General features: G+C 45.3%; 2 protein-coding genes across 4 annotated transcripts; both read right to left on the reverse strand.

Moving 5' to 3' along the window:
- Positions 1 to 1,640: 1,640 nt before the first annotated feature.
- LOC130107371 (lipid transferase CIDEC-like) lies at positions 1,641 to 8,956 on the reverse strand. 3 transcript variants are annotated; one of them, XM_056273933.1, is made up of 6 exons: positions 8,804 to 8,956; positions 8,349 to 8,421; positions 7,075 to 7,228; positions 6,167 to 6,316; positions 4,297 to 4,481; positions 1,641 to 2,134 (listed from the first exon to the last, which is right to left on the reverse strand). In XM_056273933.1, exons 2-6 carry the CDS (start codon positions 8,402 to 8,404, stop codon positions 1,987 to 1,989), a joined length of 693 nt encoding a protein of 230 aa, XP_056129908.1. In that variant the 5' UTR covers positions 8,405 to 8,421; positions 8,804 to 8,956; the 3' UTR covers positions 1,641 to 1,986. The 3 variants fall into 3 exon arrangements, with proteins under 3 accessions (XP_056129908.1, XP_056129905.1, XP_056129907.1); XM_056273930.1 differs by lacking the exon at positions 1,641 to 2,134 and adding an exon at positions 2,321 to 3,398; XM_056273932.1 differs by lacking the exon at positions 1,641 to 2,134 and adding an exon at positions 2,321 to 3,398 and having other exon boundaries at positions 8,837 to 8,868.
- Positions 8,957 to 12,389: 3,433 nt separating this feature from the next.
- On the reverse strand, positions 12,390 to 12,767 carry LOC130133467 (urocortin-2-like). The gene has a single exon (XM_056302018.1). It carries the CDS (start codon positions 12,765 to 12,767, stop codon positions 12,390 to 12,392), a length of 378 nt encoding a protein of 125 aa, XP_056157993.1.
- Between the last annotated feature and the right edge of the window lie 362 nt (positions 12,768 to 13,129).

Genomic DNA, 13,129 nt, shown 5'->3' on the forward strand with positions numbered 1-13,129 from the left:
ATAGAAATAAGGGGGGGGGCGGGACGAGAGAGACAGAGTTTGGCAGGTGTACGCTACAACACGTGATCAAAGTGACAGACGTTGCTTAACTGCAGAAGCGCGTCATTCAGTCTTTGTAGCAATACACGTGCACACTTTTAGCGTAATGAACGAAAATCTCTGTGAAAGTTGAGGGCTTTTTCCGCCCATTCATGCTCCAAATCCAAAGCTTCATAACAAATTTTAAAAAAAAAAGTGTGGTGGGGATACAAGACTTTACCTTTACTCCCTCCTTTCTCCACCCGCTCTCCTCAACCTGTTCTGGCCATCTTTTTCTCTCTCTCCATCTCCTTTAAGCTTCGTTTGTCTGTTGTGTCCTGCTGCAGTTACCAGCTACATGACTTTCCCCCGTCTTGCACGCCTTGTGCGAGGGTCTGAAATCCTCCACTTGTCTCCCAATAGCTCCGCAGTTTTCAGTGTAATTCAGGACGACGGTGCGCCCGTCTTGTTTTACTGTGCACTGAATATCTGACACACGAATTCTATTTGACAGGATGTACATGTAATGTCATAAAGCCCAGCTGACAATACATGGCTCGCTTTTTTTTTAATGCGCCAACAAAGCCATATCGCATCACGCCGTGCATGAACACCGAACCGCCGCCAGAAAATAGACGCGCACGCGCACTCTGGTGGGCAGTGTGCATGGCGAGATGTTTCCCTATAGTCGAAGCGGAGAAGGCTGCAGAGAGAGATCCCACAGGAGCGTGGGAGAAACACACGGCTTCATACACCCGTAACTGTGTCAAGCACCTTCTCCCACATGTAGCCCGCGGTGCCTAATAAAATTCACATTCCTGAAACAAATCAATATTTTCTGAACAGGTTTTCAACTGGGGGGGGGGGAACGGAGTTGTCGTTATCACACGGAGCTTGCGTACATTGTGCATGCTACATTACAAAGGGCTGCAATTAATCCTTTTGATAAAAACCAATGCAAACTTTATTGCAAACTGTATAGGGAAACGATTGCAATCGATAATCACACTTTGTCCCAAAGGTCGGTAGACGTGACTGTTCACGTTACCGACAGCGGTTCCGACTACGGGCGCGTAAAAGTTGGGAGCTGATGTCTCAGATTTCGAGAGAGAGAAAACTACACGTGATTATTGCGCGGGATTATTTTTTGTCCTACAACAAATAATAAATTCTACTTCCGTTCGCGTTTGAAGTTTGCTTTCGGGGCTTTAAATGCGTTGCACCTGCGCGCCAAATACGTAAATGTCCGTAGTGTCGTCAAATGAACGCAGGGGTAATTGGATGTTTTAAAAAATAAAGTTAAAATACGGAAAATCCGCGTTCTTACCTTTTGTTCAGTGACGAATGTTTTAAATTTGCCGACACGTGCGTTCAGCCGCTGAATCCTTCCTCTCATCCGGACCGAGAGTCCGCATGCTGACTGACTACAGGCTGAGCGGGAATTGAACATCGTCTCTTTAAGTCCAACATGACGATACCGCTGTGAGCATGCACGCACGAGAACAGGCTCCCATGGCAGAGCCACAGAGGGTCGCCCAGTGTCGTGTTGACAGATTTCGAGCGGGGGGGATTTGAACATTTACCATGAAGGTCACACAGATGACAATAGACAATTTCTACAGCAATGCATTTGCATGTTTATTTCATTTTTTTTTGTTTGCTTTGATACAACACAGGTACATCTTGTACAGGTATTATTAAAATGACAACCTTATTTGGACTCGACGTGTGACACGCACACACTCTTAACTCCAAGGTCAGCAAAGATCACCAAGAAGTGTGTGAACACGCTGCCTTGAAACGGCTGCACATTGTCATGCAAAGTCGACGCGTTACCCCTCCAGGCATCCAATCCCCATCTAAAAGTCTGCCAAGTGAGCTGATGCGGGCATCCAAGTGTAGACAATCTCATGGTTTGAATTCAACGCACTTGATTAAGCCCACTGGGGATCACACCACCAAGTCACGTTAAACAGAAGCTGGGGTGTAAAACAGTGAGAAATACTTGCATACTGGGTAATTTCGTGTGCACGTAGGGAAACATGGGTTATTTTTGGCCTGGCGGCCTGTCCAGGGTGTCTGCCAGCCTGGGATAGGCTCCAGCATCTCCATGACCCTGACAGCAGGATAAGCGGTTTGAGTAATGGATGGATGATTAAATATTCACAAATGAGTTTATCAATTAACATTGACTTCACTATATATAATAAATCCATGAAGTGATTATCAAGTGAGGGGCTATGTTATACCCATGCAGGTGTGAAGCATTACATAACCTGGAATGAATCACCAGTTCTAGCAATTTTCACTCAGTTTTTAATATAAGCTGACAAGATAGAAGTGCCATTTCCTAACTAAGCAGCCTTTACAGCCCAATATTTTAACAAAGAGCAGGAGATAATTTCACCCTACATGGGACACAGTTATGCTAAAAATGTCCTTCATTTAGTGCTACATTCCTTGACAAGGTGGCAAAAGTGGAATTACTGCTTCCAGGCAAAATCATCACCAGCTCTCTTTCAGTTTAATGGCTTGCCGCCATCCCTTTTCACTCCCCCCCCCTCCCCCTACAGCTGCTAGCCATCCTCCATTCTGTCAATTCTCCCGTCTCCTCCGAGGCAGAGCCAGGCTGCAGCTGGCAGGACAGCACAGACCAGGAGACAATACGGGAGGCATGGGAGAATTAGACTGATCGGGAACAAAATGTAACACATGCCAGCCCCCATCTGACCCAGACTGAGGAGCTGGTCTCTAGGACATCGTTTAATGTGTGCTCTTTTCAGTCAACTAAAAACTCTGGCTTTTCACATAATGGAAAACAAAGATGACGATTCCACGTATTTATTCAATGTCTGTGCACCAAAAAAATAATAAAAAGCTAAATGCATTACAACCACACAAAATGTGCTTTCTGAGGAATAACCGGAGCGGGCCTCAGCACAAAGTAAGAAAAAGAAAAGAAAAAAACTAACAGCAAGGAAACAACCAGCAGAGAGCTTTATGGTGTCTCCAATCTCTGAAGTCTACAGAGAGCAGTCAAATGAACAGGTATAAAATCACATGCTCCACTAACTGTGACGGCAGCCATGCGTTACATCGCCGGTTCTGTTCTTAACCATTCCATAAGCTGACTTCTCTCACATGTCAGAGCAGAGAAGGGTCTTGCTCCACCGTAGCAGTACAAGCAAATCTGAGTCCAGCATTACTGATTGGCCTTGCCGAGGAGAATGCTCTGTAGCTGCCTGATCCTGCTCTCCTGTGGCAGTTCCAGGCTCCTCTCTGCACACTCCTCCTCCAGCAGTTGTTCGATGTACCAAGAGGAGCCCAGAAGGATGTGGCCCGTGGTCTGCATGGAGAAGAGTGTCCACCGCAGAGCCTCCCTGAACACACAGGTTAGGCAATAGGATGGGTCACATAAAGCAGATATCTGTCTGTGGATTGTGACTCAAGACGTTTGGCTTGAAAAGGCATTCAAAAATGCTCACCCTGTGTCATTCTTAAAAACTAATTGACTGCATTTCTACAGCACATATGACAGAAGGAACTTTACATTAAATGCTGTATCATAATATAGTGTGGGTGGCGCCAGCGGGAATTTAACCTCCAACCCTCGCAGTATTAGTGCCATGGCTCAATGTATATGCTGCCATAGCACCAGGCACTACAGGGGATCTTCTATTCTAACAGTTTCCTCCTCTACTCGCATGCACACATGCAAACAGGAATGCACAAAAAGGCTGATTTTGATCTAATGTAAACTAAATACTATGTCGAAGGGCTACAGAGAAAAGTAACGGGGAATTAATTTCGATCTAGAAACATTTCGCTTGTGCAACATGTAACTTGAACAAATGTGTGAACCCCACAGACAGTACACAGATATTACTGAGTGCCAAATTACATTCCAGGAAAAGATTTAAACCCTAACCAAATGCGCAATTTTACAGGTCCAACGGGACCACACTTCACCTTAGAGTAAAACATTGCCGCTGTAAAATTATCACAGAGGGGTGCTGTGAGATAGAACAGCAGCTTAGCAATTAAGCCTAATACAGAAGGACACAGGTGTCAACGAGCATACGTGTCTATGCTTCTATATGCCATTCACAACTCTAAAAGTGGATTATGCAGAATATAAATTGAACTTTATAAGCAAAGTGTGTAAGTAATTACATACACTCATACAGATACCCAGACAGATACTGTGTGTGTGTGTGTGTGTGTGTGTGTGTGTGTGTGTGTGTGTGTGTGTGTGTGTGTGTGTGTTCCTTCACTCACTTAAACATCTTTTTGGCGGCATAGCAGCGTAGGTCATAGGACACAGAGTAAACGCCATAGAGGGTGGCCTTCATGCTCAGACAGCCAATAAAATCCTTGGGGTTGTTTTTATAGAGGTCAAAAGTCAGCTTTGCCACGTCTTTCCTGTGCTTGTGTTCGCGGGGGTTTACTCTATAAGGACCATGCTGCGGGTGGGAGGACAGAGTGAGAAGAATTAAAGCAAGCCAACTCAAGTGGAACATACATGCAGTTTAATCACAGCCATCAAATTAAGGTGGCGGAAGGACAGTGGCATCCAGCTGTGGATTGGCTCAAGTCATCCGCCAACAATCACATAGAGATGGAAACCTTTTACGCCTCAGGGAACGACACAAGAGGGGAGGAAAATGACAGTTAATGAGACAGGATCAGCATGAAGTGAGCAGAGTAAACACTCCGGGTCGTGGCAAATCCAATTGGTATGGAAATCACTTGGTGTTTGATAAAATCAAGTCTAATTTGATGAAACTTTTAGATCAAATTAATATTCAACCTTGACCTTTTCTCTAAAATAGCAAGGGAGTGACTGAAGTTTAGCAGCATGCATTTCCCGTGCACAACGGCAAATAGTGACCCCCACCTCCCTATTTGATTTGGGCAAAATATTTGATGAATAAACTGAATAGCCTATTATTCCTGTCTCCTTGAAAGCCAGCAATCATTCATATTCATTGCAGTTGACACTGAGTCCGCAAAAATTAGCCACCGTACGTGAAGATGTTGAATGATTAAAAGATCACAATCATGGCTCTTAAGCATCATCATATCGACGACGCTGATCAACAATGCCACCTAGTGGATTGTGGTGCAAGGGTCAAAGACCACCACTTGGGCAAAGCCTTGGAAGTAAAATTTTACAGCCCAAAGGCAATATCCAATATCCATCCATCCTCTTAACCCCTTATCCTGCTCTCAGGGTCACGGGGATACTGGAGCCTATTCCAGCAGTCATTGGGCGGCAGGCGGGGAGACACCCTGGACAGGCCACCAGGCCATCACAGGGCCGACAGACACACACACACACACACACACACACACACACACACACACACACACACACACACACACACACATTTATTCCTAGGGACAATTTAGTACCGCCAATTCACCTGACCTACACGTCTTTGGACCGTGGGAGGAAACCAGAGCCCCCGGAGGAAACCAACACAGACACGGGGAGAACATGCAGACTCCACACAGAGGATGACCCGGGATGACCCACCAAGGTTGGACTACCCCGGGGCTCGAACCCAGGACCTTCTTGCTGTGAGGCGACCGCGCCAACCACTGCGCCACCATGCCGCCTATCCAATAGCCACCATTTACTAATATTTTCTTTAGCTATTGTGATGCCATTTCCTTTACCCCTTTTGTGTTAAGTGACTACCACCTGTGTTCACTTAATAGGGTAGTGAATTCAACATATTTGGCACTAAAAACATGTTGGCAAGTGTCCAGAATGGTGGAACTGATTGCCCTCATAAATTCGATATATTCGGGATACATCACATGAGCGCATTGAGGAAGAAAATCTCTGCTTTCTTACTTAAAGGGGAAAATGCACATTAAGACAATCCTCTATGAATAGCCAACTTCATATGGAGGCATGAAAGACACAGTGGTCCATGTGATCTAGGTGACATGCGGGGTCCAGTGTGTTACACCAATGAAATAGGCCGATTAGAAAAGTGACATGCCTGGGTTGGCCATCTAAACTCTCTGGGTGGAGAAGCTGGGATATGGTAGTTTTGGGTTTTTTTGTACTATGCAGTCAATAATTATGGTGCCAGAGGTTAAAGGGCCATCAGCAGGTTTGGAAGTTGCCTTGTACCAGAAGCGGAGTCCATGTCTGTCCGTTCTCCAGAACCATGAGGACTGTGTTGTCAGGTAGGGTCTGGAAAAACTCCTCTGTATCCACTCCTGTTCCATCCTCATCCAGCACCACGGCACTGACACAAGGCAAGTTCAGAGAGCTCATGACCTAGGGTAAGAAAGAAGAGAGGAGCATGGAGGTCCATCATTTGGGAGGTGGATTTATTGTTAAGGGAAGGTGACAGACACATGATAATCGTGTACCACAGAAAGCCATACGCATGCAGATTTTCTTTCCAAGCCAAACTAATTGGATCACCGCCAACTAGACAGGGTGACAATACAGTGAAATTAACTGGTGTAATGTAGGACTGGATATACACTTGCATACACATAGCATTTGGTTGAATACCACTGTTGTGAAGAGACAATTTTACCATGTTACTTTCATCTGGCTAAAACGGGGGGGGGGGGACTAGTAATGCAAGTACACTGGACATTACCAAATCACATGGAGTCAAGTTGCTGAAAGTTCAGCTACAAGGGGACAAAAGTTGACAATCCAGTGTTATGCATGTTTAAATCAACATGAACACAAACAGTACAAGTCAGGTGGTGAAAAACTAATGAGTCAGTGGTCAACAATTCATGACAATTTTCACACCAGGTTTTTCCCCCCCCATTTCCTTAAGCATTACTCTGACTCATCCAGCCTTTAGTTCTACTAATCTTTCAACCATCCCTGACTTACATTGGTCCATGCCAGGATTTCTTGATCAAACCAGTTTATAGCTGATAAAAAAGGTGTAAATTCTCCTACACTTTGAGTTAAAAAAAAACCAAAACTCCCCAATCTCAGCCTTTCCACAGCGCATCCCAAACCCTTTCAACAATTATCATCTGCAGATCTCGTCCTAATCTTCTTACTTTGTCAATCAGGTCGTGGAGCCCGTCAGCCATGATGCCCTTTTTCATGGTGCGGTCAGCACTTGTGACGCGGAAGGGCCTCGGCCGAGGAGTCCGACCCGACAGGAGCTGTTGGGTCATAGAGGCGCTGGCTGACACGCTAGCTGTGACACACCTGGTCAAAAGAAGGGGGGAAAAAGTAAAACTCGAGCACAGAGAAGTGCTTAGGCTAAAGATCCTTCCCTATGCACTTTCATCAATCAATCAAGTTGCATTTTATATAGCGCTTTTCTAGCCGCAACAGCCACTCAAAGCGCTTTACATTTCTGGTCAAATTTAAGTCTCGTGTTGTTGGGTTTTTTTGTGTGTGTTACTCGAGGATTCCACTAGAGGGCACACCAGAGACCTAAGACTATATATAGTATGTATGTATGTATGTATGTGTGTGTGTGTGTATATATATATATTTTGTCCCAACCCCCTCTCCATTGTGTCTGGCCAGTTATCCCGCTCTTTTTGAGCCGTCCCGATCGCTGCTCCACCATCTCTCTGCCGAGCCGGGGGGGCGCCCCGACCGACCAGAGGAGGCGCTAGTGCAACGACCAGGACAAATACCCACATCCGACTTCCCACCCGCAGACACGGCCAATTGTGTCTGTAGGGACGCCCGACCAAACCGGAGGTAACGCGGGGATTCGACCCTGGTAGGCAACGGAATAGACCGCTACGCTACCCGGACGCCCGAGAACTAAGGATAAGTACAACTTCCGGATTTGCATGATGTAAACAAACATGGCGACAGTCGTACCATGTTGTTAATTCTGAGATCACGGCAGAAAAAGCGACCGCGGCGCCATCGTAGTTGGTCTGTAAGGCCCCTAAATCAAGCACGTCGTGACAATAGCGAGTATGTTTCCTTTGTTCTGCCAATGCGAGAAACTGACCATGACGGACGATGCCGGTATTTTTGAATGTCCGCAAGGGTGTTTGATTTTTCCCGACCCCGTCACATCTCCATACCGCCTCTACCGTTCATGTGTGCGTTCATAACGCGTAGCGTTATTCTCTTGACGCGCACGACACGCGAGGCAGCCTCATGCGCATGCGAGCGCGTAGTTAAAATCAAGTACACCCAATCAGCGTGTGAAATGGCACAAAGGTCATCAGATATTAAGAGAAAAAATATGACAAATTGATTTACGTAACACACGTTAAGAGCTGCCCTTTCTAAAACAAATGGCAAGATGAAACTTGACTCATGTCCCAAAGATTTTTGTAAAAAAAAAAATGCTTACTTTGAGAGAGAAGCTGGAGTCAGGAGACTGAGGGACTTCATAGCATAATCCATCATCTACCGAACAACTCAATCTGGGGTTTAAAAAAAGTTAAAAGGTTAAATTCTCTACTAATATGACATTTAGAGCATCACCTCAGAAAAAAATAAAAATCATGAACTGAAAGGTGGAATATCTCTGCTACAGACAACAGCAAGTCATTTTACATGCAGAGCAATAACAATTTAGGTATAGATATTAAATTCACTTTCTAGACCACAGTATTGCTCTCTTGTCCCAAGGAGGCGGTTAAGCAAGGCAAAAGGTTTACGTAGTCAGAACCTCATAAGAAAACTCTATGGAAATTTTATGTAAAAAAAAAAAAGCCACACTAAAGACGGACAATCTCAAAGACGCCAGATTAGGCAGCAACAGAAATCTCATCAGACGCTAACAGTTTCAGGTGTGAATTTTACCGTGGTTTTGTTCCTCCCAGTTTTCTTTTTTACCTCTGGATCATTAAATCGCCAGTCAAGCGCAGTCCCCCCCCCCCCTCTATAGACTCCTCAGTGTTGCCTCTATTTCACTGTCTTTCGCCACTCGGTCTTTCACCTTTGTGCTGCTGTTTTGCCGTTTCCACATGCAGTCAGCTTCGTTGAGTAATTCCCTGTACACTCCCACTGGCCCTCCCCTGGCAAAGTTTTGGATTCTAGTTCGTCCTACTTATTTGGTCATATTCTTGCCTTGTCTGGTTTTATTTCTTTGTAAAGCACTTTGTGACGTTGTTTTAGAAAAGTGGTGTATATATATATATATATATATATATATATATATATATATATTTTAAAAAAGGTTATTATTGTGAGGAGGAGGAGGGAGATAAACTCAGGGAGTGTCCAAATGACAGCTTTGTGACGTCATCACGTTAACCTTCGTTCAAAATGAATAACGACTTCCACACATACACACACGACCAAGTCGGCCCTCTATCATTACACAAAGCCGGAGAGGAAATAAATAGGCAACATGTAAAGATGATAATGACCATAAGTTTTAACTTTAACCCCTGCAATGTGGACACAAGGAGAAGGTATGACACGATCGCCACATAACACGGGTCTTGAAACATTTCCAGAATCGGGTGACAGTTCAAAGCCAACACGTCACTCTATAGGAGTCATACACGCAGCTGCACCTCCAGTTTACACACGCCTTGTTGCGTAATTGATGGCAGGCCGAGCCAAAACTATACCTGAATACAAACAAGTAGAGTTAAAGCAAGTAAAATAAAACGGAAAATAAAGCTGAAGTCTCCTTGTGAGAGGCCAGAATAAGGGACAAGAAAGGAGGCATGAAATATTTCCATTCAAAAATTAACTACTTGGCGTTTCTTATCTGGGTATACGTGTAAACATATCACCACACAGGTACTGTTACGGTTACGACTACTATCACCACTACTGCTATTTGGGAGAGTACCATTGCAATTACCCCCTACAAATAAACAGTATGTTTATGTTGTATTACCTGCCCTCTGGGTCAGCAGTGGCCTGACGTGACCATACACACCGCGCATGCGCGGCTCGACGCCGTGAAACAATATACACAATGTTGTCACAGTTTAGAGTACAAGCACCGTTTTAATTCAGCTGAATGAACACACTCGAGTCACAGAGTCATCTTACAATCTTGGACTTGGTGCGAGAAGTTGATTTGTTCCCCTTTCACAGTTTACAAACTACGGCCAATCATTCTTTTCTCCCAGTCTGTGTGACCCCCCTTCATTTTACGCACAACCACGGTGGCATGGCATAATCCTGGAGAGAGAGAGAGAGAGAAAGACCACCTTACATAGGACGTTAAGAAGGGGAACGTGGGCACGTGGAGAACACATGCTGGGTCCTCTGCAGTCCCCCATTAGCTCGCCATACCGGAAGTCAGGTCGGTTTATAAAAACATCTCCCCAAAGTGTCTCTCACGCAACGTTAAAGCGAACTGTCCCGTAAATCCCAGGGCGTAGGCAGGGTAACAGTATATACGAATTGTTTAAACCATTCAGACTTACTGCTCTTTTCTGAAGCCTTTTCCCCCCGTGCGGGCTAAAATTAAACCAACCCAGCCGCCCACTTGACTCAACCCCAATTATCCTCAGCCGGCTGGATCGCCGCCAATTAGCGCCTCATTTTACAGACCAGGAAAAAAAACACACGCATGTTTTCATTCGCCCCCCCCCCCATGATGAGGAATTAGAGGAGGTGCGATGGTTCGATAGGTATTTCCCCCCACCCCCTTCTTCTCACGGTGACAATGGTTAGCTTCAATGGTTAGCTTCGATGGATGCAAAGCATCCCCTGGGGAGGCTGTTGCTAGCTATGGTGAGGTGGTACGAGGTCTCTAATATGGGTTTGTGTTTTGAAAAAAAATGGCTGGGACTACTTTTTGACGAATGGCAGCCGATGGGGGCCGTGCAGGTGTCGGTCTAGACTGCTCTGAATCTGCTCCAGCGGAAGGGGAAGGGGGGATGTCTGTAATGCTTCTGGACTGTTCCCTCGGGGCCCCAATGACTAATCCCGTGTCCATTTTTAGATGCGGATGGGGCACCTCGCAAAACCTGCCTAGACCCCCTCGTACACTGACGTTTAAAGCCGCGTCACGCGACGCATTTTCGATATTGAGCGCTGAATCGGTGTGAGTGGATCACGTGTGGTGCACGAGCAGCACCACAGTCTACACTAATGTTCCCTGGCCAGACTTCGCTTTCACTTTAGGGGTGCCCACCTGTATGATTTTAAAAAAAGGACGCCTGCATTGGGCATGCCCACCCCACTACCCCCACCCCACAACAGGGTTTCACAATCAACGGTAAAGAGTTGCACAAAAAATAACGCTTAAGAAATAAACTAAACTAGCATTACACCTGGAACGTTGAACTAAAGCGACAAAATTAAAAGACACAGAGAAGAAAAAAAAGGTCCAGGTTTGTACCAAATGTACAATAATATCTTAATATAATTAAACCTTGGCCCAGCAGTCGCATCTATGACGTCCACGGCCCACGGTATCTGCTTCTGCAGGGACATATGCCAAGAGAATTGGTATTTATCGGTCATCTCGAGGTATTACAGATGTGAGACACATGACTGATCCATAAACGAGACTGGATGTGAACAGTTTGTTTTATTCTCCTGCTCCACATTTAATCCTTGCTGCAGGAACACAGATGAATCATGCAACAGACAATGAACACAGGTCATAGCAACAGCTAATCCATACAGTGCGTGAGATTTAATTAACGTGGCCCCTGACAGTTTTATTTAATACTTATGAGCGAAGACTTCTGGAAAAGGCTGCTCGTTTTTTTTTCCTCGGAGGTCAATTTCCTCCCTGTGCCTTTGTCCTTTTATCAGAGATGCGATGTTGTGAGTCATGCAGGTCGGTCTTGCTTAAGCCCATTCATTTGTGCTTTATTGGTTGCTGATGCTTGTAATTAATGTGTGTGCCTGACAACAATGTTAAATGAAAGGAATCAGACTGAGTGGGGGGCAGAAAATAAAGGTTAACACTTGTTTTAATAACATTGCTTAGATTTATCTAAAGTTTGACACATACAAAGCACGACAAATGGACGTCAAAAGTTGATCACAATTTGGCTTTTTCTGACTGCCTTTTTTTTTTATTATTATTATTTTACTCATCATTTATACTCATCATTGTAGAGACAAAAGACCAGCTTCATCTTACATCATTTTCAGGAACATTTTCACTGGCTCCAGTTTTTTTTTTTAAAGCTATTGCTCGTTTACTGATTTGCTGAAATTCAAGATGCAGGCCGTGCGGAGTGCTTTTGGTGTAGAACGCAATGCCAAAAGATAATGTATAAAACAGAACTATTCTCAAAAAGGGACAGATATCGACTACTATGAAAGTTTGTTTTTCACTAACAACGTTTCATACCAGGTATGCATGCCACAGTGTGGAAATGGAACACTTGCGGTAAAAGAATAAATCCCAACAAGCCTGTGACCTTTGCAGTGACCCCCCCCCCCCCCCGCCTCCCAGGTACTATTTCCTCTTGCCAATGCGGGCCATCAGTTCTGCATTGGCTGCTGCCTTGGTTCTCATGTCCTGATTTTTGGCCAGGTCTATGAGAACGCTGAGGATGCTGGTGGGAACGTCGAGGGACAGGGCGAAGCGGGATCCCTGCTGGGCTCTCTTTGGGACCTGGGAGGCTGGGCGTGGTGCGCGTACCTGTCGGAGCATGGGGTGATACTCAGGCGGAAACACCGAGTACAAGATGCCACTGCGGTTCAGGATGCTGACGGCCAGTATGTCCGTCTGTGTGTCTTCACCCGATGTGGTGCCGGCAGGGCTGCTCCTCTGGCCCTGGATACACCAGGGCAGCAGCAGAACCAGGCAGAAACTCAAACACATGCTCGGCATGGTCACGGCTCTGTCGGGGGAGGGATGGAGACACATGTCACCGCTAACAAAATCCAAACTTGTCCCTTTTTCCAAACTCCCTCTCAGTAAGTCAGTGATGGAATGCCGGCCAACATTTTTGATTTTTATTGCAGCATCATTTACAATTACCAGTGACATCCTAAAGAGAATTGCACATGGTCCTTATCAATACATAAATTGTGAATCTCTTCAGTACTAGAAAAAGCACTTGCATTAATGCTTAACTGGAAGAGAGATCAGCATCTTTAAAATGCAAGCAAATCAGTTCTGGTTAACATGTCGCACAGCCCAGCTGACTCCCCTTTTTATATTTGCTTTAATTTGGGTTCCCGTTGCCGGGA

The sequence above is a fragment of the Lampris incognitus genome, chromosome 2, assembly GCF_029633865.1.
Source record: "Lampris incognitus isolate fLamInc1 chromosome 2, fLamInc1.hap2, whole genome shotgun sequence".
In the NCBI taxonomy this organism is placed as follows: domain Eukaryota; kingdom Metazoa; phylum Chordata; class Actinopteri; order Lampriformes; family Lampridae; genus Lampris; species Lampris incognitus.

What these genes read in the sequence shown, in the direction of transcription:
- LOC130107371 (XM_056273930.1), bottom strand. Translation starts at nt 8,404, where the DNA reads ATGATGGATTATGCTATGAAGTCCCTCAGTCTCCTGACTCCAGCTTCT. An exon ending in ACTCCAGCTTCTCTCTCAAA is followed by an intron (nt 7,229 to 8,348) that starts GTAAGCATTTTT and finishes TCTTTTGACCAG; the next exon opens with GTGTGTCACAGCTAGCGTGT. An exon ending in TCCACGACCTGATTGACAAA is followed by an intron (nt 6,317 to 7,074) that starts GTAAGAAGATTA and finishes TTCTTACCCTAG; the next exon opens with GTCATGAGCTCTCTGAACTT.
- LOC130133467 (XM_056302018.1), bottom strand. Translation starts at nt 12,767, where the DNA reads ATGCCGAGCATGTGTTTGAGTTTCTGCCTGGTTCTGCTGCTGCCCTGG.